At 38.8% G+C, this 26165-nt stretch overlaps 1 protein-coding gene across 2 annotated transcripts in view; it reads right to left on the bottom strand.

Moving 5' to 3' along the window:
* LOC121527507 (cadherin-18) overlaps positions 1 to 26165 on the bottom strand; it is a 435713-nt gene that overhangs the window by 37626 nt on the left and 371922 nt on the right. For both annotated transcript variants that reach the window (XM_041814503.1, XM_041814504.1), the window contains exons 13-14: positions 22141 to 22262; positions 13793 to 13910 (exon numbers count right to left, since the gene is read on the bottom strand). In XM_041814503.1, the coding sequence (XP_041670437.1) occupies positions 13793 to 13910; positions 22141 to 22262 (240 nt within the window). The remainder of the gene's footprint in view (positions 1 to 13792; positions 13911 to 22140; positions 22263 to 26165) is intronic.

Genomic DNA, 26165 nt, shown 5'->3' with positions numbered 1-26165 from the left:
CTGCCCTACCGTATTGCTGTGTTTTCTATCCTTACTTTCATCCCTGAGACCAGAGTACCTCTATTTGCTTTTGAGCTTTTATGAACCAAACATGAATCACCAACATATTGTCCCGGCATTCTGGGTGGAAAACTACACAGAAAATAAAATATGCCTCACATGTGCCAAGTTATAGACTGTAATTACTCTGCATTACAGCAATTATACTACAATTATTTGGTTCACAGGGACTTTCTGAAGCAAATCAAGTTGTAAACCAAAGTTCTTTGCCAAAGAAAACAGTGCATACAGTCTCCACATTATGCAGCAGAGAATTATTACAGGGCAGGCTCTAATAATGATTAATGTACCGGTATTTTTCTAAGGGCTAGCAGCATTATTTGTCAAAATAATAGACTTTTTATGCATATTAAGACACAAACATAACAATGTCCTATTTTAAAAGAAGCTCCTACATTCAGTAAGGATTAGTCTGACTCAGTATGGCTTAGTTTAACAAAACATGCCCAGAAGTGACAACAGATAGCAGCCAGGGATCAGGCAGTTTGAATGAAACACAATAAGTTCTGCCCACTGCAGTGGTTTTAGCTTATTCTCACTATCACAGCACAGAATCTCGGTTCTATTGTGTTTTACAAGTATAAGTCAATTATAGGTTAGCCTTGAAGCTTTTGCACAAACGGTCAAAGGGGAGTTTGGAGTGCTACTATTATGTTTTTCTATCACAAAAGAGGAAATTGCCTCTCTGTACACTCAGAAATCTTATGCAAAAAATGTTGGAATATTTACAATCCTATGCAAAAAGAATGTTGGTATATTTATAATGATAACCTTTATAAGTGGAGTACTTCTCAAAATCAAAGGTATTAAGTGCCTCACAGAATGAAATAAACAGACAAGGCCAGAGGTACAGCCAGCTGTAATCCTGTATTAACTGTGTGTATTTTCTTCATTTTCTATTAAAATAATTGTACAAGAGTAGCTACCATGTTTAATTCTTTTTAATTTCTATTTTTGATTTGCAGTCTGTGGCAGCATCCACTTGTAATGTCACAAATAAATTGGAAGACAAATGACTGGTTTCATGCAACAGTCAAAGGTTATAATAGCAGCACAGCTAATGGGGATCCAAATTAAATAAACAAATGAACAGAATTTGATTTCTATGGGCTGACACCACAACAGATTACAAGCTGTTTATGAGACCACTACAGATATTTGGACCTGATATTTACTTCCAGTAAAATTAATAATTAGTAAGATGTAGTCATTTAAACGTTAGCTTTAATACATGTGATAGAACATAAACCTTAATATCAGTAGTATTCATTGTACATCAGATAGCAGAAGCCAGCTAGTGCGTTTTTCAAGCCCAGAAGATTCATAAAACAGAAAACAGAAAATCCAGGATAATGGCTACCAGCTTCAAAAACTGGCACGGGCTTTATTCAGGTTTGTGAACTTAAAAAATGTCCAAGGAAATCTGTTGAAAAATTGTTGCAGGTGTAAAAAAAATTAAGGGTGGTAGCTTGTAACTTCCAGTGGAATACATATAGCTTTCATAAATAGAGCAGAGTTAAAAACGATCTAATGCATATTTCTTTAATTTTCACAAATGACTTACAATTACCTGACAATGTGACAAAAAGTACGATGGAACTATCTGAAAACATGCCATATAATACATAACTATGTGATGCATTGTACCAAGAATACATACCCATATGATAGGATAGTGTACAGGATTATATGGTACAGTATGGCACCATTTGGAACTGTGCGATGCAATACTACACAAGACAATACAACACAAAAAATATGATACAATACAATGTAAAACAATACCACATAATTTGATACAATATGACATGATTTAATATAAAACATCATGATATGATATGATACAATATGATACATTATGATGCAGTGTAATATGATAGAATAGGACACATTTTATTTTCCTCTTGAGGAAAAGTAACAACAGTTCACATGTAAACATGTAATCCACATGAATATGGAGTAGCATATACATAAAGAAGCACACACCAATGAAAACTCAAACAATATGCGTTGCATGTTTCCATAGTGCACAAGGCTTGCAGCGTATTGTATGGAATTGTATTGAAATATAATTTAATGTACTATATTGAAATGTATCCTGCAGTATAATTTGATATTGTATCATAGCAAAGCATAACATATCAGATTCGTGGCACAGTGTACTGTATCATATCTTCTTGATTGTATTGTATTGTATTGTATCTCCTTGTATTGTTTGGTCTTGTGTAGTAATGTATCATATCACACTGTATTTTGCCATATCGCATCATATCATATTGTATCATACATGTCATGTCGTATGACATCACACATATGATGTGATGTGATGTCATATTATATCATACATATCATGTGATGTAACGTCATATCATACACATATGATGTGATGTCATGTAATATATCATACATGTCATGTCATGTCATATCATATCAAACATATCATGTCATGTCATGTCACATGTAATGCCATGTCATGCCATATAATAAAATGTCATATCACACATATGTGATGTGATGTCATATCAAATCGTATCATACATATCATGTATGATGTCATGTCATTTCATCTGATATCATGCCATGTCATGTCATGCCACATCATATTATATCATATCATACATATCATGTGATGTGTCATGTGATGTGATGTGATGTGATGTCTTGCCACGTCATGTCATGTCCTGTCATTTCATCATGTCATGTCATGTTGGGTTGAATCAAGTCAAATCTAATTGTACTTGAGAGATGAGGTGATCCAGCTCTCATCTGAGGTAGTGAAAGAAGCTTAACAGAGGTGCAAATAGGAGAAACTGACCAGCAGGGGAATGCAGCTAGTGGTAAGTTTCTATCTCATTACCTACATTTACTTCACATTCCTCCAGAATGACCTTCCCTGTCTATAATAATAATACAGTACTTTGATCTAAAGATGTATCTAGTGGTTTGTCATGAGTCCAGTTGTCTGGCTACTTGTGGTTAGTTTTGGTGTTAAATAGGTAGCATCGGTGCACTGTTCTCCCTCTCTCTCAGCCTTGCCCCCTTAGTCACTGTGACCATGCATGATAGTATGAGAACCCAGCATGCACTGGAAGGGTTTCATAACAAATAAGAGAATTATTCCTGGCAGCACTACACAACAAGGCACCAAATTACCATGAATTGAATGAAAATATCAACACTGTTTTGGCAAAAATGAAACAAAGGTAATCAATTTTCACAAAAAAGTAACTATCATGTAACATCTCCTGAATAATATGAGAGTTGATCAAATAATCAAGTGTGAAAGAGTGACATATTTTTAGCTGTTTGTTTTGCTAGTTTGACAAACACAGCACGAGACAGGCTGCTCTGCCCTCTTTTGCACGCATCATGCTGTTTCAGCAGAGAATGGCTGTTTTGGAAACTGGAAGTGTAACACCCACTGCAAGTGAAGTGTGAATGACATAAAATCTAATTAAACGTCCCACATATCAATGGCTTGACAGCGCTGCTTTCAACGCAGCTGATTAACTGTAATATTATAAGGTCTTCTGTATGCACACTGGAAGAAGACGCCTGCAGAAATCAATTGATCTATTTAAGTATGTGGGTTATTTAGAGATCATAGCCCCCGTTTAATTGCCTTTTTAGAAGCAAATGTCATCACAATGTGACAGATCAGGAGATCAAAGAGGCATTCAATTTCCATTCATTCTAAAGTGAGCACAGTCAAGTTGAATGTTTTTAAAGAGCTTTTAACAGAGCAGGTTTGTCGCAAAGTGCTTTCCCTGTGCTGCAGAGTAGAAGCCTCCCCTTGTTCCTCTGCTTTAATGGCTTCCTAATACTCTGTGGGAGGTTTGACCTGCATTTATTGTAGCACATTCAGCTCTTCAGCACATCTGCATGAATGCATCTGCAGATGCAAACGAAGATCCCTATGCCAAACTAAGGATGAGGCCTTGATACGAGTCTGAGACTGCCTGTGTGTTTTCTGTTAAGCTACAAATCGACGCTGTGCTGCTTTGCTTTGTTAAACAGAGCTGGAGCTGCGAGAAAAGCACCACTTGTACTGAGATAATAGCTTTTAACAATCTGATATGGTTGCAAGTACAAAAAAAGGGCCTCCCGAAATGGCATAATTGGTTCTTTTAAAAGTCATGATTGTTAAATTACCTGAAATGAGAGAAGATGAGGAATCACTTACAGATATCATTGATATAAAAAAAGCAGTTGTTAAATATATCAGAGTGTCTTTAACTAAATCCTTCTTTTTGTAATGCAAAAACTTTGCACAGAAATCCAAGTTCATGAGTAGCTTTTGTGAGCCGAGGAGAAAAGGAGGTCATGAGAGAGTTAGCCGTCTGAGTGACTGAGAGGGATTTTCGTCAGCTGCACAACAACAGAGGGTGTATTAGGCTCTGGCATGGAGCGGCTACCAACTGTTGGTCTGCTACAACAGCAATGAAAGAAGTCGCTTGGAGTGTGAAGAGCTTACTTTAATTATCAGACACAGGAGTCAACAGTATGGTGCATTGTGTCTCGCTTTCTCTCCCCCACAGTAAATAGGTTCTAATACACGGCAGCGGTAGGACGCGATACAACTCTGACACTTCTTTTATGTGCGAGTGCAAATGAAGGCAGCAAGTGACTGGAGATGGCAGGAGCTGCATGAAGTCAAGAGTGCAGCGGCTTAAAGTTCAGATAAGTTTTCGTGTTTTCAAACTGCAGACAAGTGAAAAGAAGTGAGCGAAATAAAAGATTTAATATGTACCTACCTCAGTGGCTGTAGATTTCTATTATATATTATATAGGGATGAAAGTGAGCAATTTAGGCAGCAGAATAGAGCAGGAGTACTGATAAGGCAAACTCTATCTATAGTTGCTGCAGAGAAATGTAAAAGCTGTACACGGCCGTCACAACAGGGACTGTGATTTTCAGCATGTAGTGTCCCTGTTAGAACAATTGTAGCCTGAGTTTTACTGATTGATTACAGATCAGCAGGCACTCAGCTCTGGCAGACTCAGGATGTTTGAGCAAAAATAATCATAAGAGCACGTGTGTGTGTATAGTGGTGCACCTGCACAAAATATGTCATGCATTTAAAGGAAAATAGTTAAAAATCCTGGTAAGATCAAACTTTTAATGACTATTATGACATGCCAAAACTCCATAATAAAATAGATGAGTAATTATTAACCATTTAAAAATGTGTCACGTTTGTCTACTTAGAGGGCGACCTTAAAGGCACATGATCATTTTGTTTACTCAGAGGGCACCAAAGGGGGTACTTTCTTGATTTTCATCTGCTTAACCCTTTACCTACTGAGCCGACGCCAGTGCTGTGTTTTATATGTCCAGATTATTATTACTGTAACTCTGTCAAAGTTTGTCTGAGCAGAAAAATTCTAATGGCATTGGAAAGCTGAAAATTGTGGGTATGTAACTCAAAAGTTTGCTCAATCTAAAAAATGTAAATGCTGACAGAAAGCTGAAAATCTGTGCTTTCCGGCAATATATGATGTGTGGTATATATATTACGGTGATGTCGAACAGCACCACGAAAACAGCAGCTATGACAGAAGACGAGTGAGAAAGGAGAGTGAAGGAAGAGAATGAAGGAGAGCGAGCAAGAGTGGTGTTTTGTTTTCAAAAAATCATAGCGTCTAAAATCTATCCAAAAAAGCATTAGATAGTGGCATTTGTGTGTGTCTGTCATGTGCAGTAACAATATGTTATTTGAGAATTCATTTTTCCACCTTTATTTGCACTAATTGTCGCCTATGTATATAGTTATCTTTTGCACTGTGTTTTGCACACCCAGAGTCCTAGACTCAAAAATGACTGATGATTGTTCTAAACATGTATAGGTTCACATTTCAAATGCCAAATCAAATCCTCATGAGCAGTAACAAAATTTCTTGTCATAAAAGCCATGAAAAACAAAACAGTTTTTGTGTTTTTCTTCTTTTAAACTGCTGACAATTCCATATAATGTGCAATAATCATTAACCAGATGTTGAAAAGTCAAGTTCAAATACTCCTGGGAAAAGGGACCAAAGCTCATAGACTTAGGGCATTTCCTGACTATTTTACAGCCATAATAACAAAATATGACCAAATCGCCATTGTTAGACTCAGTAGGTAAAGGGTTAAAGGGCACTTTGTCAAGTTTTTGTCTAGGTAGAGGATATCAAAAGGTACACATTGCCATTTTTATCCACTCAGAGGGGAGTTTGTCAAATTTTGCCCCTAGGGGGCACCAAAAAGCACACATTGCCAAATTTGCTTCTCTAACCCGCATTTTCCACATAGGGCGACTGCACAGCGCACTGAAGCACCGCCTGTTTGCTCCAAACGAAGGAGAGCGACCTCGCCCACTGGAAGCGAGTCTGGAGCGATGTGCCACAGTCCGCAGCCCTGATCAGGGGGCAGAGATCACGGGAGAAGTGCAAGTTCACGCAGGAATAGTATGTCAGCAGCTTACTATTTTACCTTTTGGGGTTAATTTATCATCCTTTCCGGTAAAAGTCCATGATATTATTGCTTCCACCATTGCGTGTGTACATTAGAAAGTTAAAAGGTTAATTTGCTTGAAGGATCTGTGGCTTTATGTGAAATTCTGAAAATAGACCTGCAGCGTATCTCGAATGAAGCGAAGTGGTGCTCCTTTATGTCCACTTGGAAGGCACCAAGGAAGCACACACCATCAAATTTGTCTACTTGCAGAGCAACAAAAACAGCATTTTATCAAATCTTGTCTACATAGAGGGCACAAAACACAGAATGTTGTCAAATATTGTGCACTTGTGGTGAACCAAAAACTGTATTTTGTCAAATTTTGCATACTTATAGGTCCCCAAAAAGAGCAAATTGCCAAATTGTATCCACCTAGAGGGCACCAAAGACAGAAGTATGTCAAATTTTGTCTTCTCAGAGCACTAAAAAAGTACACACTAAGAAATGACTACTAAGAAGGCACAAAAGACACTACTTTGTCAACATAAAAGGCACAAAAAAGGCAATTTAAAGAGCACTTGATTATTGTTATCTACCACAGGGTCATTCAAGAGGGCCGTTTTGCTGCACTTTTGGATTTGTCGGGTTAAGTGGCCATACAGGGATGTTTAGAGATATTTCTGACCAGAAATTAGCCAAATACAAATGGCTGTATTTGTGTTTGTGCAGTGTTTGGAGTCAAGCAGATGACCGTCATCATGTAGCTGAGCTAAACAGTATGTTTGAGTTGTCGGAGTCAGAATCAGAGGAAGGAAGCAGAAGTCCTGCCATATGGATCAATAAAAGACTTAGTCATCTCCATTGGTAGCTGAATGGTGAGTAAACACTTTGAGATTCATATCATGGTTAGAAGTTAGAACGCATGTGCAGTGGTATTTAAAGCCAATGTTTCCATCCAGGGGTCCAGTTTGATTCAGTACGGCTTGGTACGCTATACCCCAAAACAGTTTGAATTTCCACAGACACTCCTGCCCTCATTTGGTGGGCGGGCTGTAAAGGCGATGAATGTGAAGTCCCATGAAGCACAAGTCTGCTGGTCCAGCCACAGAGTTATAGAAAGGATGAGTGACAGAAATCAGTAAGGAATAAGCATTAAACAGCTTTATTTCAGCTGAAAGTGCTTTTTTAAAAATAACATTTTAATCATGATAACCGCTGTCAGAACAGCTCCTCAGTTGATGAAATACGTATACAGAGTTGTTTTGCGTTGTAACTGTATGTTAATATGTGAATATATTTAGTCCAGAACAGTTTATAAGACAAAATATGAAAGTTTAGAGCTGTACTATGAGAATTCCATCCATCCATCCATCCTCTTCACTGCTTATCCTGTTTGGGGTTGCGGGGGGGCTGGAGCCTATCCCAGCTGTTATTGGGCAAGAGGCGGGGTACACCCTGGACTTGTCGCCAGTCAATTGCAGGGACAGACAACCAGGCATGCTCACATTCACACCTTTGGGCAATTAAGAGTCTCCATTTAACCTAATGAGCATGTTTTTGGTGGTGGGGAAGCCGGAGTACCCGAAGAGAACCCACGTGTGTACGAGGAGAACATGCGAACTCTGCACTGAAAGGCCCTGACCGGAAAGCAAACCAGCGACCTTCTTGCTGTGAGGCAGCAGCAAGAACCCCTGCGCCGCTGTGCAGCCCACTGTGGGAATTAACCACATGAAAAATAAGGTAAAAGTTTAGCTGGTATTAAAATCAAACTAGATTAAGTCAGAAATCCTTGGTGCGCTGATCTAATCTTAAAATCAGCTGCAGCCCGAAGTTTTACAAACATGTCCAACAACCACAGAGCGATGTTTTCACAGGTTACCTAAAGTAAGAAGTAGATGAATAACTAGTTACAACACATAGAATAAACTGTTCTAAGGCCTCGTATTCACAAAACTTCAGCATCAGTTTAGTGTCACATCCATCACAGATAGTCTAGGCTGACGTGAGCCTTCGGGCTCTGCTTTGTGTTCTTAAAATCAGGTCCAGATAAACATCAGGAAACTTGACTTGTGACAAGATACCAATATCCACAGACTAGGAACCAGTTTGGATCTCTGTTGAGTCCAAATATCCCTGATTTAAGCAGATATTAGAATATTTTTCTCCCATTTTTGCCGCTCCTCACAGAGCAGACTTCCGTGTTTTGCAGCCCGGAGCCGAGCAGCTGAGCAGCTGTGTTTCACGCTGATGCGACATCAGTACAACCCCCTATTGTTGTGTGTATATCTCCACCTTTTTGGGATGGATAGGTAAGATTGGTACCCCTAAGGAAGGGTGCTGAGAAGTTGGATGGTACGGGTCGGGTTTTTGGGACCCTTCCCAACTTTTGCTCTATGGAAATGCAAAAAAATGTGCAGTTCTGCACTGAACTGAGCCCGACTGCTTGGTGGAAATGACCTATAAGATTCTAAATGAAGTCTGTGCATTTCAGATCCCTGTCTTATCTGATATAGGGCCTAAATAACAAAGAAGACTATAATGTGTTTGGGTTTCCAGTGGTTTAAACATGAGCCAACATCCTTGTAAAAGCCGGCTTAAGGGTGCCCTTGATGAAGGCATTTAGTTGCTCTAGTAGCGTTACTTTGTGGTAGAGAAAAAAACATGTTGGAGGCTTTGCTTGGTGGCTGCTTCGCTTTCACATGGTCAACTAACCATTCGGTTTGTTGCTCTAAATCAGAACACGATTTTGAACAGCTTTCTTGTTAAAAGAGAGGAAGCTGAGCGAGGAAATACAAGGGTCCCTTACAGAGTTGGAGTTTGAATCCCATTCTCCACATTCTGTTTCTTTAAAATCTCTGCCGAATGATTAAAACATGAATAAATTTTTACTTCCATGTCATGACACATAATCGGCCCAGCTCGCGTGGGATTAGATCACAGATATAGTGCGAGAAAAACAGGATCCTGTGGGATGGCGTGCAGCACGAGTGAAAAAAAAAAGCAAACTGAAAGGCACCATTACTCAAACAGCATGAGCTAAAGAAACACTGCTATCAATCCTTTAAGAGGGAGAGCTTTCCTTCCTGAATGGTTGGGGAATATTTTGCTGCAGACGGCTCAGTTGTAATAAATCTAACTGCTTCTTTTAAGGAGAATCACTTTGCTACTGTAGGATGTATTTTAAAAAGGCAGGAATATGGATGGAAGATTTTGTATTTAAGAGTTTAATTTGCACTCTCAACAGTGTCCCTGCCTAACCCAACAGTCACATACTCACTTTGCTCCACGTAGGTGACCTGGTTTCCCAAGCAGACCTCTCCAAAGACACTAATCCATGGAGGGTTTTGAATTGCTCTTACTCTAGACCCTCATCTGACACCCAATGTGTCCTCAGAGACCCTATGAAGAGCTATCACCCCGACCAAGAAAAGCTGCCAGGATCTTTTTCAGTCAAATTCTAAACTGCCACTCTACAAAGCTGGCCCCACTGTGCATTTCCAACCCACAGTTTTTGCAGAAAGAAATGCTTTTAACTGCTCATAACTATTATATATGACTATTATATATGACTCACAACATCTGGTAGATGCCTCACTACACAGAAAGAAGAGGAATGAGCAACAGTAGAAAGGGAAACGGCATCATTTGGGCAGCTTGTTATTGGTTTACAAGTTATTTTTCACCATTAGCTTCTATTAGCTCCACACTGTGATTCTCTAACACAACATATGGTGAATCAGCAAGACATGATAGTGGAAGTACACCTTCCGTGCAATATACCACTACAATAGAGTGACAAGATAAGGATATATATAAAAAGTGTGCTTTTCACAACAAATATCATATCACAGTCAAAAGGAGAAGCCAGAATAACAGGCCTTAAATAGGAGAAATGTGACACTTTCCCTACAGATTGAACACCAGTTGGAGAAATGTGGAGGCGTTGGCACAAAAGTTTGAAACTGTAGTTGCTGTTGTGGATTCCACCTGTCATCATTTGCTATTATTTGCACTTGTTTACTAATTTGATTGTGCATTTGAAGTAGACATGACTCTTAAAGCTCAAGTATGTAGCATTTAATGCAATGAGAATCATGTAGAATCAACTCTACTCCCCTTTTCCTTCCTGTTCTTTGCTGTGCTTGGGCTCCGTAGCTCCACCCCTCTTCACATACCTCCTCACGAATGTGCACATCCGCTGAATCAAATACTGATGGTGGCAAAGCTCTCGTGGAGTGATTTTGCTCCGCTTTTCCACTGGAATCAATTGCCGAATCACAGACAAGAAAACACGTCATCTCAGAATGAACAAATTTTACATAGGACTGAACACAGCTGGTAACTCCACCATTGTATCGACTTCTCACTGAGCTGAGGCGCAAGCTCACCTACTACAGCGGCCAATAGGAACGCTCCCTCCGTCCTGAGCCATGATTGGCTGCGAGTACTAGCCTCCCCATAGGCTGGAGCATCTTCCTTTGCTGGTTTTCCTCAAGTGAGATTGCAGCACGAGGAGGCATTGCAGAAGTGTGTTATTCTTTTAGATGGCTTCAATAAGACCCTGACGGGTTGTTGTTTTTGTGGGCATACAACACTAAAAATAAATCACTTACTGCAGCTTTAATCAAAGAATAGGCACACAGTGAAAAGACCCCTGATCTCAACTATACCCCTATACTACTGATAAGTTAGATAGCATACCACACGACCTCTAGTTTCCACAACACTCTTACACTCAACAGACAAAGGTGCCATACTGTACATGCAAGCTCCAGGCTACAACTACACCTACCCTACCGGATGGCTCTCGTTGGGCCCTCCACTTCATCTATGTAGACTGATGGACAGCAAAGGCAAGGACTTCTCCAGAGTTGAAGGTGTTTTGTCTAGTAAGTCCCATGACACCTCCAGCACCTCTAGGTTTTGATAAAGTGATTTCATAAGCGTTCAAGATTTACCCATCTCCATGCTAGCTCTCACAGCCCACCATACCACGATAAGGACCTTCTTTACAGCCATGTTGTAACAACACTGCAAATTTCAACAGACCCCTGCTCCATGCATGCCACCTTAGGTACTGATTATGCTCATACTATCTAACATAGCCAATGGCCAATCATATTTTCACATGATTAAAAAAAAGGAATATAGAGATATCAAAGATAAAGCCCATTAACCCTTTGGGCGCCACAGTTTCTTCAAGAAAATATTCAATTTTGATATCAAGATTTCAAAACATTGTAGCTTGAAAGTGGATAGAGATAAAGGCATACTGTAAATGAGAAAAATCTTCAGTATGACCCAAACTTTGTGACGGGAGTAAATTCACTCATGTAATTTGCATATTCTCACATCACCAGGCAGCCTCCATGGTTTGTGTTATTCCTCGGTAGCTGTGCACGTGCACCTCGGTTCTTGACAGCAAGAACGTTTAGCCAATCACACTCCAAGTTTTTCAAAGCCTCTGCCCTTTCCCAAACGCTTAGTATTAAGGGTTTACCAGATGGATGTGTGAAACAAATCCATCTAGTGTGTCGGGTTTCCCCTGACTTACATTTTTCAATAACCTTTTTTCTCTGAATTGTCTGGGGTGTTCTTTCGTCTTCAGGGTGTAATGGTAGCCAGGAATACTCATCATCCAGTGACTGAACCTTCCAGAAACAACTGATTGTTACTACAATTACTTGAGACACATTCACTGCACAAAGGAAATTCTTAACAGTCACAAGTAAGCAGCAAACACATGAATGAGATACAACAATAAAGTGGTGGTATTTTCTATGTAGCAGGGGTTGATGTAATACCCAGAATTTGCATGGCAACAATAGAAAGGACTATATGTCATGGCAAACAAGACAGGAGGAGACTCATCCTACTACCAATATAAAACATACTGTTTTATGGCTTTAAAGTCTTGGAAATATCTGACGTAATGCAAGTGCTAAATTGTAAATATGGATTTGGTCATTTTTTACTTCATTTGGCCATTTTGGAGCTAAAAATGACATGCCATAGCTTTAAAACATCAGACAACAGGAGCCACAGTTATAAACTCAAAGTGTCTGCTCAGTACATCATAAGCAGCAGAGTTTTGGCTCAGAGTAGCAGGAGTCTAGACGACAGACGGACAGCCCTTTCTGGACAGCAGAGGAAAAAATGAACAGGATTACTGAATTTTTAATTTTGTGTTCAGCACGTTCTGCTGTCTCCAACAGTGAGAGGACTGGTTACATTTGGCAGAAAGGAGCTGCAGGAAGTTGAAATATTGATCCTTGTATGAATAAAATGAAATCTTGGCTGCTGTCTAGTCCGTCTGAAAACTCATGAATGCAGCATAAAGTAATCTGCACAAGTTTATTAACCCATGGGGATTTATTTTCTTACTGTGGCATCATTTCCTCAGGACTTCTGCATGCTGGATCAACATACTATATAAGGGTGAAGACAATTGCTGCAGAGTGAACTAGTTATATCGCATTTGCACTTTTCAAAAATGATAACTCTCCTTGAGGAGATATCTGCCTCTAAAAGGAGCTTCAGTCGATCTCTGCTTTTGTTTGATTCATCTGCCTCATAGGAGATGAGGTGGGCAGAAAAGGGGTGAGGGATGTCTCCAAGTGCCACTTACATGAAGGCAGCCAGACTTGCCTCTGCATCTCAATGTAGTTGAAGACAGCAAAAGGAAGACTTGTGGTGGGAAGCAACTGGACCAAGGGCTAAACAGACTTATCTTCTATTATCACATTGATTTTTTTGATCTCTCTGGTGCTCCTTTCCTCTCTGTTTTCCTGCCTCTCCTCTCTATCCGGCTCACAGATTCATCTGGAGTGCTGTGAACTCCTCCTCTCAGCGGGCAACTGTGAGATCTTCTGGCTGAGAGCTTTTAAAAGCCCTGTGATTGCAGACCAAACCTAGGGCTAGGTATTCACCTGAGACTGGAATGGTTGCCTTGGCAACACCCAATGTTGGCGCCGTGCTGGCACAAAATAATGCACACAGGAAGGATGGAAAAGAGAGAGCGACAGAGCAGGTAATCCATAAGACAACACAACAGGCAAATACCTCAAACCACTATGACTCTTATGTTTCATGAAGCCCGGACTCAGAAGAATTTAGACGCAGAGATGTCTATCCAGTTGACACGGCGCATATTTCTACCCACCCTCCGAGGTATTAGGAAATCACTGCGGCTTATTGGATCTTTGAAAGTGAGCAATGAGATTGCAGAGCAGTCCCTCAAGGCAGAGCGGAAAACTCATAAGAAATGCAAACAAACATATCGATCGCTGTAATTACCTTCATTGTCTTTAAGGGTGAAGTTGGGATTAACAGGGAGCTGGCTGGGCAGGGCGAAGGAGAAGCGTTGTCCGTTGGCAAAGTCATCCTTATCCACTGCTGTGACAGTCTGGATCACCTGTTGTTCAGAAGACATGGGGTAAATGAGTCTCCGAAGACAACACATGCTACATGTGATTAGCAAAAGCACCATTAGTAATCACTTGTCCCTTTAATTGACCCTTCGTTGGCTCTCTGATTGGTCCAGAGATCCACAAATACTTCTGGTAAGACTAACCGAGACCTTAATTTTGTTACTTCATTATAGTTAAAAATGTATGGTTAGGGCAGTGGTACTCAACATGTGGCTCTTCTGTTTTTATTTGTGGCTCTTTTATGTCTTAATTTTAAAAATAATTCCCCAGAAAACCATAAAAAAGGGAAACATTTTTGCCCTTTATTTCACCATTTTTTGCCACTTTTCACTTACCTTTTGCCATTAAATACCATTTTTTCCTACTATTTTTTTTTTGCCATTTTGACACTGTTTTTGCAACTTTTTACCCATTTTTTGCCACTTTTATCCAATTTTTGCCCCTTTTCACCAATTTTACTCCCAATTTTCAAACATTTAAGCTACCTTTTGTCATTAAATACCACTTTTTTCCTAGTTTTTGCCCATTTTAGCCACTTCTTTTTGCCACTTTTATCCCATTTTTGCCCATTTTCACATTTTTTTGGCCACTTTCACCTATTTAAGCTACCTTTTGCCATTAAAAACCACTTGTTTCCTCTTTTTTTGCACTTCTTTTTGCAACTTTTTACCCATTTTTTTTCCACTTTTAACCCATTCTTGCCCCTTCTCACCATGTTTCACCCCTTTTAGCTATCCTTTGCCACTTAATACTACTTGTTTCCTATTTTTGCCCATTTTTACCACTCTCAATTTTGGCTCTTTTCTTCTGCTTTTTTGTGTTGTTCCAATGAACATAAATGAAATAAACGTATATACCAAAAACATTTGTAATTGCAACAATTTCTGGGAAAATGGTGTATTTTCTGAAAACATTCCAGGGGTGCCAAAACTTTCATCCATGATTGTAGCGTACCTTAGATTGCTTTTCATACAATCCTACCTTAACCTACAATGGTAGAAAGACCAGGCAGCAAACATTGGCATCCACTAAAGGAATTAGTGAAATTGGCATTGCAGGGGCAAACATTGTGCCGGTACTAAAAAGTTACTGAGTTGCTGGCATGCAGTCATGATCCTACAATAGGAATCAGTGCAGTCACGCTGATTTTGTTGCTGATGCTCGCTCATGTCTTGTGCAGTTAGGATGCCATTTTCCCTCCAAATTTCCACAAACACTGCTTGTGCTGCGATCTGCCCATGAAATGGCTTGTGGAGCAAATTGCTCCCTTTGTATGCAAACTTTGCAGATCCACTGCCTGCGCTCTGGTCCTTCTCCAGCATGTCTCAGAAGCACCATACTGCTTTTGATGGAGATACGCTGCAGGTCTATTTTCAGTTCCGACTGCTACTGCACCAATCACCATGGAACAGATCCATCCAAACAGATGGAAAACCAAGCATATAAAAAGTGTAATAAAAATACAACAAAATGCATGGACACCTGATCATAAGTTCGTCCCGACTTGACTCGCACTCGCACAGTGTGAGCAATGTGGTTGTGCATGATTGTCGGATCGTACAGTGTGAGCACACAACTCGTGCGTGATGGTCGTGTGTCGAAAGCGATTCAGTCTCACAGTATGAGATAACACTCTGCCAAGACTGTCGTATGGTCGGCTTGAAATCGCACATTGTACACCCGGCTTAAATCAGTGCACACTGGAGTGCAGCACTGAGAAAATGGGGATGAGACATTACAAGATCCTGGGAGTTAATAAGGAGACAACGGGATAACGAGGAACTTAAGAGTAATATCTAAACAACAGATTATTTTGCCATTCTAAGGTTGATTTGCTGTTTGCACTAGTATTATTCCATGGTTTCTTTTCTTCCTTCGACCTTGCGTGAGAATATTAGGAAGTTAACCCACATTGTTTTTTCAGTCTACTCCATATCTGAATGGAGCCAGGCCTCGAAGGTGAATGTTAACCAGTGGGGTTAAAACTAACGTGATTCCATTTGCATGGGTTTATATTATAAAATGGCATCTATGGAGGGTCCATTTACTATCACTAGTGGCACTTCTGGTGCATACTGGAGACAGACCAAAGGAACTTTTTGTGGGATTGCAAAGAATGACCAAAAAGGGAGTGATTTGCTCGGGGGTTTGCTTTGGTTATGCATCGCTGCACAGATGAGGTATGATGAGGTAAATGATTAAGTGCATAAATCAGTGGATTTCAGTTGGAGAGATTTTGTCTAACCTCCTAACAGTAATGAAGGAGACAAAGGGTCGACTGTCGGCCTCACAGAGATGATTTGGTTCCTGGTGAATTTCTAATGTTGTGTTGATCATAATTGGAAAGGGCCCACAGTTATTTTGACCTACGTTAAACTGGTCTTGTAACATTTTTCTCTCCCTTACCTTCATGCTGCCTGAAAAAAGAGGCTGCTTGCAAACCGGGAGGATTTCAAAGCATTAGGCTTGTGCCGAAAGGGGAAAGCTGGCATCTAACAATGACAGAGGTGCTCTGAGGGCAACCTCGCTGCCACTTTTGTCGTCTTGTTACCCTTAATTGGTAAAAGACACTGTGAGAGCGGGGACAGAAAGTCGGATAGTAGAGAAAAACGACCTGAAAGCCCCTGTCACCACAGGTACTTCTTATCTTCAATGTGAGATTTGTGGATGTCTTTGTGTACCTGGTATGCTTGCACAAGCCTCTGTCTTTAACTGTGCTGAATTAGGGTCTACTCTCCGTGTGCTTGACTTCACTAATGTGGCTGTCGTGGTTGACGGGACAGCACTGGTGGGAGCGTTTGGGCTGAGGAGAGCACGTCTTCCTGTGTTAATGGTTCCAAAGTTCTAATTGTAATAATTTTGTTTTGCCATCAATGTGAAATACCAGCTAACTGCCACTTGATTACTCCTTAAAAATCAGGATAATGGCATGTTTTGAAAACCAGAGGAAGATATATAATTGGCTGTTAGTTTGAAAATGCCTGCCTGAGGAAACATCACCACTTGGATAATTTCTGAGTGGGTGTAACGTTTTTCTCCATAGTGTCATTTTTGGTTTTAACGACAGCTTGATGTGACTCTGCTCTTGTCTAAGAGGTTGTGAGCTTGATTTCTTCTGGCTACCAGTGGTACAAAAACACAGAACCGTACCTTTCAGGAAAAATGCGCTGGATCTATTTCATAACACACTCTTCAGATCCAAAAATTAGACCAAAGATATTACTGACATTGATGTCTAAAAGGCTTTAACATACAACCATTTACACCCCTGCAACAAATCAGTGCAGGCTGCTCCTCAAATTGACAGTTTACATCATCCCTGACTCAACTTCAGTTTTGTTTTTGTTGCATCAGTATACATGGGGCAATACAGTGGCAACATCCTGCCAAGCTGTAATTCTGACTAAAATAGGTCACAAATCACCGGGCTAAAATACCTAGTATTAATTAGAAATGGTTAAATGACTGAAAAAGTCTTTGAAAAAGTCTTTACAGTGCTTCAGTGCTATGCTAGTGTGGTCTAAAACCATGGCTTACAGTTTGGAGAAAGTTTTAAAGTGTTTATTCCATCAAAGACACTGTTGAACTCCATTAGACATTAAGAAATATGAAGAAGTGCATGTACAAAATGACTCACTGAAGTTCTGTGATTCTGAGTTACACTTTTTTAAAGATCCTGTTAAGTTGCTTTCTATAAGTCATCTAGTTACAGTTAACATATATTTTTTCAAGATAAGCATAGTTTTTAATGCTTTTATGTCACAATTTTTCAGGTTGTAAGTGAGGGTACTATTTCTACTATAGCAGGGGTTTTCAAAGTGTTGGAGAGTAAGCCTCCTCTAAGAAGAAATTTTTCATTCGGTGGACCCCACCCACATATAGATAAAGACTGAAAAAAAAAAAAAACAACCACAACTTCAAACATTTATGTCTAATCTTTAAACATTTTAAACATTAATATATTTTTGATATGTTGGTCTGCAAATGTCCTGAAACATCCACCTTTCCCTCTTATTTAGTTGGGACTATACATTTTCATTTGTACAGTTGATGCAGGATTGCATAAAAGCAGACCGTCCTCGCTTTTGATCAGTGCAGGTGCACTGATCAGTGACTGAAATTCATTTCACTTCCTGTTAAAATTCTCCTGGTTTTGGTCACTAGACTTTTTGCTCAGTCTTAAGATGACCCCCAAGGTTTACACAGCCTTATGCTGTCATTAGCTTGTACATCTCTGCAAATTAAACACTGTGACTTGAGCATTATTGGGACCAATGCAGGAAAATCCTAACTGGAAAAGCTGACTTTATAGCATAGTGCCTATAGTAATTATAAGTCCATCCATTTTGATCCACGCACAGCAGAAGTTAGCAAAGCAAATCACCTTTTTTCTGGTTTATGGTTCTGTGGCGCCCCTAGGGGAGGCCCACCTCACACTTTGAAAACCACTGTATAGTATATTGCCGATTTGCAGGACCTTACATTTGAATCTGATCATCTCTTCTGTTATTTTTATCACTTTTTTCCTTCTTAATACGGGACCCTCGTTATGCACAGGAGCTCAAATATTTTAATATATAATAGTCAGATTGTTTCCTGTTATTCATTTGTTTCTTAGCAGAGAATTTCCTGTTTTGCAAAATACTTGCTAATAAACTTTTTAAGTATTTTTACAGACATACAGTATTTCATTTATTTTACTAATTTTTAATTTTTAAAATGCATTTGCTTGTTTTTTTGTTCATTTATTTATTTAATTAATTATTACAAGTGACAATGCATATGAATGAACAGTGACATGTGAATGTGCTAGATTGTAGCCATAGGCTAATTTCCATCTGTAGTCCCTGGCAGGTTGATGGTGTAAACAACAGAGAGTAAATTAAAAATCTACATAAAATCAGACAACATAGACAGCACAATAAAATACAAAAACCCAAATATAACGATTACAGTAGGATGCTGCATGACCTTTGCTTAAGACAGACCAGGATTTAAGTGACCATTGCAGTTAAAGTGCATAAGGCAGATGGTAAAGTGCTGTAGTGCTAAAGTGCAAGTGTGCTGATATATTGCACATGATCATTAGTGTGCTTACCTGGACATCTGGAGTATCTACAAGCCCACAAAATGCTAAATAAGACAACCCAGGTCCTTGTTCATTGTGCTCCTTTGTCTCACAATAAATAATCTGGTGGTCAGTGTAGATTCTGTGCCCACTGTGATATCACATTGAGTCATTATAGTACTGTTTGCCCCTTACCTGGTCTCACCACCCATAGATCCCACCCACAGCCACATCTCAGGTTGAGAAGTACCTCATTGCCATCAAGACAAATTTTTGTGGAGGCTGTTTAGACCTGATTTTTTTTCAGGGTCAAGAGGTCATCTGGCTCTTGATCCCCACTGGATTTTGACCAAAGCTTGCCATATCATTCAGACCACAGGAAACCGTGTTACAAGGTGGAAAATAGTCTTTTTTGGACAAAACAAAGACTTGCTAGAAATTTAGAAAAAGAAGAAGCTACAGGGAACTATTAAAAATGAGCAATGAGTCTACCACTGAGAGCAGACAGACGTGACTTTAAGCAGTATCAATCAGACACCAGCTATGTTAGTGTAATTTAACTAAGCTGCACCTAAACAGACCAAACAGCATGTGAATAATCTTATAATATTATATATCTTATATATTAATTGAAAATGTGGCAGTTTGACTTCAAATGGACCAAAAGATATAACGGAAAAAGTTGATGGAGACATATCCTTCAATGTGTAGCCACATATTTTTTAACAGGCACACATCCGTGACCCACTTTTGGGCCCCACCAGCTGAGAACCACTGGTCTACAGTGTAAAATCAGCAAAAGATTCAGAGAATCTGGAGAAATCTCTGGAACAAGACGGTCAATATTGGATTCTCATGGTCTCTGGGCCCTCAGACAATAGTGCATTAAAAGGGGGCGTGATTCTCTACAGCACAGGTGTCAAACTTAAGGCCCGGGGGCCAAATCCGGCCCAGGGAACAATTATATCCGGCCCGCAAGATCATATCATATTTTAATTATAACTGTCCCACCAGTATGAGGTCTGCAGATTTCCTCCAGTATGAAAATGTAAACTCAGGCTGATTATTTAAAATATCCTTTTAAAGCCATAAAAATCTAAAAAAAAAAAAAAGTAAAGAGTAAGAAAAATTAGATCAAAAGTCAAGAATGTGGGGGAAAAATAATTTGTGTTTTATTTCATATTTTCAATTTTGCATCTCAAGATTATGACTCAAACTTCTGATTTTGACTATTCATTTCATTCTTTGACCTTTTCAAGTCATAAATTGGACTTTATATGTCACATTTTTATTTTTTAAATTCCCAATTTTACATTTTCTGGCATATTTTGATCTTTTTAACTCCTTACTTTGGCTTTTTAAACCCATAGTTTGACTTTTAAACACACAATTTCAATTTGTACTCATATATTGACATTTTAAATTCATAATTTTTACTTTTTAGATCATATTTTGACCTTTTACACTCCAATTTTTGAATTTAAATCATATTCTTAACTTTTTAAGTCATCATTCTGAATTCTGGCTCATATTTTGGCATTTTCAACTCCTAATTTTGGATTTTAAATCCCACATTTTGACTCACAATTTAAAATTTTAAGACATAATTGACTTTTAAAATCACGATTTCAAATTTCATCTCATATTTTGACCTTTCAAACTTCTGATTACAACTTTCCCCTCGTATATTTGCTCTTTAAAAACCTTATTTTCAATTTATAATATTGTGTTCTGATCATTTAAACTTATAAATTGGAATCTTTATCTCAGATTTGAGCCTTTAAACTTATCATTTTTACTTATTTGAATTTCCAAATGATTTATCATCAGTGCTGTTTTTGTCATATTTTATTACTGGTGAAATAAGTTTGACAGTTTAAGGTTGTGTTGACCCTGTTCGGCCCTCATGTTAGACCTAAATGCGGAATCCGGCCCCTGCTGTGATTGAGTTTGACACCCCTGCTCTACAGGGAATCACTGCGTGGACTCAGGAACCCTTCACCAATAGAAAACCTTTGGTGCAAAACGTATAATCCAGTAAAGACCCTACATCAGGCAAGAATGGGGCAACATCCCAAGACTCCATCAACTGGTCTCCTCACTTCCCCCGTCCCCATTTTTTTAGATGTGTTGCTGCAGGAAAATTCTAAGTGAGCTAACAGGTAATACATGTGACCAATATTTAGTGGTAGCTTCATTTTGAACACCCAAATGTAATCCTGTTGAGCGAATACCCTTCAGATAGAGCCCTTGAACCAAGGTTACACCAGAACCAAGGACATGGTAGCTCTTTTGAGTGATGAATTTTCTGTATTTGGGCCCAAGGCTGCCAACCAATCAGTTGTAAAGAGGGCTCAATTAAAATCATTCATAGAGCTTCTCCATTATCTTAATTTACAGATATATTTTTACTTTATGTAGACAGGAAATGCCTTTGGAAGGCTAACTTTCACTTTTGATAAACACTCAGAAACCAATCAGATTAAGCTTACTTATGCTGAAACAATTAAAATGCATACAGGTTGTAAAATAATAATGCACAGCTCATTCTATCATGTGCTCTCCTCTGAATGGTGATGTATAGCGCTCTTATTCAACACATCATTACTCCCCACACTTAATCCCCCTGAGCCAAGAACCCTGAGGCTGTAAAGCAACTGTAATCCTGATTTAATGCAAACTTTAATTCCAACTTTTCTCTCTTGAAACTATTTAAAAAATGTATTTAGTTGTGTCTTCTAATTCGTTACTCCACCATCCTTTCAGCCATTTCCGTGCTGCTGATTGCTCTATATCTCAAAAACGTTCTTAATTTGAATGAATCGAAGTCTACTGAGAGCAAATTGGAATGAGCTTCGATTCGGAGCTGTCATGCTTTCCTGCTAAGTTACTCGTTTTTGAATGAGGGGTGATTAAGCAGCTCTCGCCAATGCCTCACTACGCTCTCGCTGCTCAGCTCTCTGTAAGCAACACGAAAGTGCTGAGGGAAACAATAGTTCAAGACACATAACTAAAGCTAATGCACAGCTTTCCCCTCTCTTCATGTGTTTGCGGTGATGAAAGATTAGAATGAGAGAGGACAGAGAAAAAGATGGAGAGCAGAGATAGCTGCGCCACATTTTTCTAGGAGACTACTCGTCTCTCACCTGACCCGGCCTTGAGCTCTCGCACACGATGACTTCCTCATCTGTGGCTATTTCTGGAGGATTGTCGTTCATGTCCAGCACCTGGACGGTAACGGGGACGTGACTGAAAAGGCCTGGGTTGTCTGTAGGAGAGAGAAATCAAGGCATGAGATACAGAAATAAAAGTCAGAGTCAGCCTTAATAACAAAGTGGAGCATCAACACTGTAAACTGGGACACTGTGTGCTCTTCTTGTTAGTCTGCTCATGGGTTTGTCTTAGGCTGTGCCACAATAAAAACAGAGAGATGTGATGCTCACTAAGGCACTTTCTGTGTATTAAAGCACATCTGATCATCTCAGTGCTGCAGTTTCTCGTCCCAGTTGGTGTGCTTGGTGTGATGTCTTATTTGCCCCTCGACTGCATGAGTACCTCATGAAGCATGTAGAGCATATGCCTTATATCAGCTCACTGCAGTATCAGAGCACAAAATGGCTGCCAAAATACATGAAATTGGATTGAAATACACGATTAAACATTTAAATTATAATTTAGCCAGTCCAATTAAGATTTCATATTCATTGCAGCATATGCATTTTGAATCAATACAGCATTGTAGTGCCAAATGGAGCTAAAGAGGCCCTGTAAGTGAAACTAAACTCATGCAGTTCATGTCTGTAGCACTCATAAGGCCTTTAAGAAGCAACAACACACTGAATGAAGACAATCTAAACTATCAAAGGAGCTGTGCAAATGTGTTAAATGACAGATTTGTGTTTAGTGAAGGGAATTAGAGCTGGTTTACTCCCTTTAGATCAGAAAGTACTGATTTTCAAATGTTCACCATGGATTTCATCATTTTAAAGTTATCTTTATCAAGTTTTTCAGTCCAGGAATTCAACCCTGACCCTGAAGTACAACCCAGAGCACAACAAAAGAAAGACCAGTGTTTGCTTACTAGCCGCCAATAGCATAAAAGCAGGACAAATAACATGAAGTTTTAAGATTAGAAATGTAACAAGTACAGGGGTGTAAAACTCAAGGGGGCCAAATCCGGCCCATGGTACGGTTATACCCAGCCCACCAGATCATATAATATTTCTCTTATAACTGGCCCACTGGTTTGAGGTCTTTGAGGTCAAATATCGCTGTTAAGTCATAAAAATTAAAAAAATTAAAACGTTAAAATATTTCTATAAAAAGTCAGGAATGTGGGAAATTACACTTCTATTTTTATTTCATATTCTTAATTTTGCATCCCACAGCTATGACACAAAGTTATGGTTTTGATTCTGACCTTTTCAATTCACAATTTTGACTTTTTATATAATTTTTTACCTTTATGATCCTCAATTTAAATTATTAAATTATATAATGACCTTGAAGAGTCATGATTTTGTTATTTTTCATGTTTTAGCTGCTTTCTTTGACGTTTATATCATAATTTGACCTTATAGATCCTCAATTTTTAATTTTAAGTAATATTTTGACCTTGAAAACTCAAAACAATTTTTTTCTTATGCTTTGATGTTTCAAACTGATGATTTGAAATTGAATCTTATATTTTGACCTTTAAAACTCATGATTTTAAATTTTATCTCACATTTTGACTGTCAAAAATCATGATTTCAACTTTCTATTTTATATATTTGCCTTTTAAAAAACATTATTTTGATTTTAAATGCTATGTTTTGACCTTTTGAGCTAATAAGGTTGATTTTTTATATCAAATTTTGAGCCTTTACTTTGACGTTTTTTCAGTCTCAAAATCATTTAATATCAGTGCTAAGGTGTTGTTACCCCATAATTCATTGCTGGTTAATATGAGGTTGACAGTTTTTGGTTAAATATGGACCCTGTTGGAGTTCCAGGAGACTCCCTAAGACAAATCTGCACACCGAATTTCATATCTCTTCGTCAAAGTCTCTTTTGGGGTGTTCCATGGAAGCAAGAAAGGTGGATGGATGGATGGGTGGATGGATGGATGGATGGATGGATGGATGGATGGATGGATGGATGGATGGATGGGTGGATGGATGGATGGATGGATGGATGGATGGAGGGATGGATGGATGGATGGATGGATGGATGGATGGATGGATGGATGGATGGATGCTTGGATGGATGGATGGATGGATGGATGGATGGATGGATGGATGGATGGATGGATGGATGGAGGGATGGATGGATGGATGCTTGGATGGATGCTTTGATGGATGCTTTGATGGATGGGGGGATGTCTTCTTAGTTGGATGACTTTCTCTCCCAGCTTTCCTACTGTTTGCAGTCAAAAGTGATCACTATTTCCTGTTATTTTCCTCCAGTTTAAGTTCTGGTTGTACTGGGCAGCTCCCAGGTGCACATTTGTTTTTCATTGTGAGCAGAACAGCAGTGAAAAATAGCGTGCTAACTCAGCAAAAGCGTCCTTGAATATAAACTAGTCGTGCAGATGCAGCATTTTTCTATTAAATTAATGCTTTAGGTTGTATTTACTTTAGGTTACTCAGGCATGGTGTTTATTCACTGGTTAGGAAGGTCTGACATCACTGTTTTTGAAGACAGGTCTTTGTGATTTCATGTTTAAATGTGATCAAATCAATTCAACCCTACATTTATTCCCTACATTTCTCTGTAGTCTACTCCCACAGAGTATTAGGAGGAGGGGTAAAGTGTCTGCAGGATGCTTTGTGTGCCCGCCACTGTGTCCTTGCACATTCAGAGTGGTAAAAATTTATCATTCTCCCATTTTGACATTGTCTTGGCATGAAGGTGTATCCCTGCATACTAAGAGGAGGTGGAGAGATAAAAAAAACATTAGCATGCAGCACCTCTGATGGCTGGCCAGAGATTTGCCTAATTGTGATTACAAATTACTGGAGTTACCTGATAGCAATTCTGGAAGTTAGCAGGGCCTGCACTGATTTAATTAATTTTCAGTGTAGGAAAGGGCATTAAAACAATTGAGACTAATTTGATTTTGTAGCTCATAATGAGAAAAATACACTGTAACCCATTTGAATACATTCTTATCAATATGCAAATGATCTCCTTCATCCTTGTTTTCTCCAGATATCAACTCTTAATTTCAGAATGAACTCACCAGGTATTAATCTGTGTTTAAATACTGTTAAAGATTGTGATATTGGTTTTAATAAAGTTATTCAATAACATTTCTGTGCAAAAGACTACACAATCACATAAGGCTCGATATCGTTGTTGTTGGTCATGATCAGTTATTCCTATGGGTCAGTGTTAATTTTGGCAGCTATTTTCAATTTTAGTCTTAGTTTTAGTCTTTAAACAAAATTCATTTCAGTTTTAGTCACATTTTAGTCATTACTATCCTTTTTAGTTTTAGTCTAGTTTTAGTCAATGAAAACTCAAAACATTTCAGTCTAGTTTTAGTCCATAAAAAGTCCTCACATTTTAGTCTTTACTTTTAGTCCAAGCATTTATTTTCTTGCCTACATTTAGTACCAAATAGTGTGTTCTATGCACCCTGCCAATCCTGGGGTCCCTACTTTCTACAGCTGAGAGGCAGAATAGATACAGATGCGTTGCATTTTGACAGATTTATCCACAGTGGAAAAATATCACAGATTTTGAATGTCCAATGTACACTAAATTACATTTCAGTCCAGTTTTAGTCATCTTGACAAAAACTAAACTTAGTTTTTGTCCGTTTTAGTCAGAGATCTATTTTTGTTAGTCTTAGTCTAGTTTTTGTCATGGAAAAAGAGGCTGTTGACGAACCTTTTTAGTCATAGTCTTAGTCGACAAGATCAACACTGCTATGGGTTGATCAAAAAAAAAGATTTAAATGTACAAAAAAGAACAAATCAAAAAGGTTTTGCCTGTTGCTTACTTTGTAGGAAATATTAATATTATCTCTAGCTCAACAAATATTAGCTGATGTATTATATGATATTTTCCGATGTATTCATGTAACTCCAATCATGCCTACATGTATGGATGCTCACTGTTTATTGGGAATTTTAAAAAAATGTGTCGTTGCTTGTCTTGGCTCAGACACACTTGGAAAAAGTTT

The sequence above is a fragment of the Cheilinus undulatus genome, linkage group 19 (assembly GCF_018320785.1).
Source record: "Cheilinus undulatus linkage group 19, ASM1832078v1, whole genome shotgun sequence".
NCBI classification, from domain to species: domain Eukaryota; kingdom Metazoa; phylum Chordata; class Actinopteri; order Labriformes; family Labridae; genus Cheilinus; species Cheilinus undulatus.
This window is presented reverse-complemented; position numbering and strand designations above follow the sequence as displayed.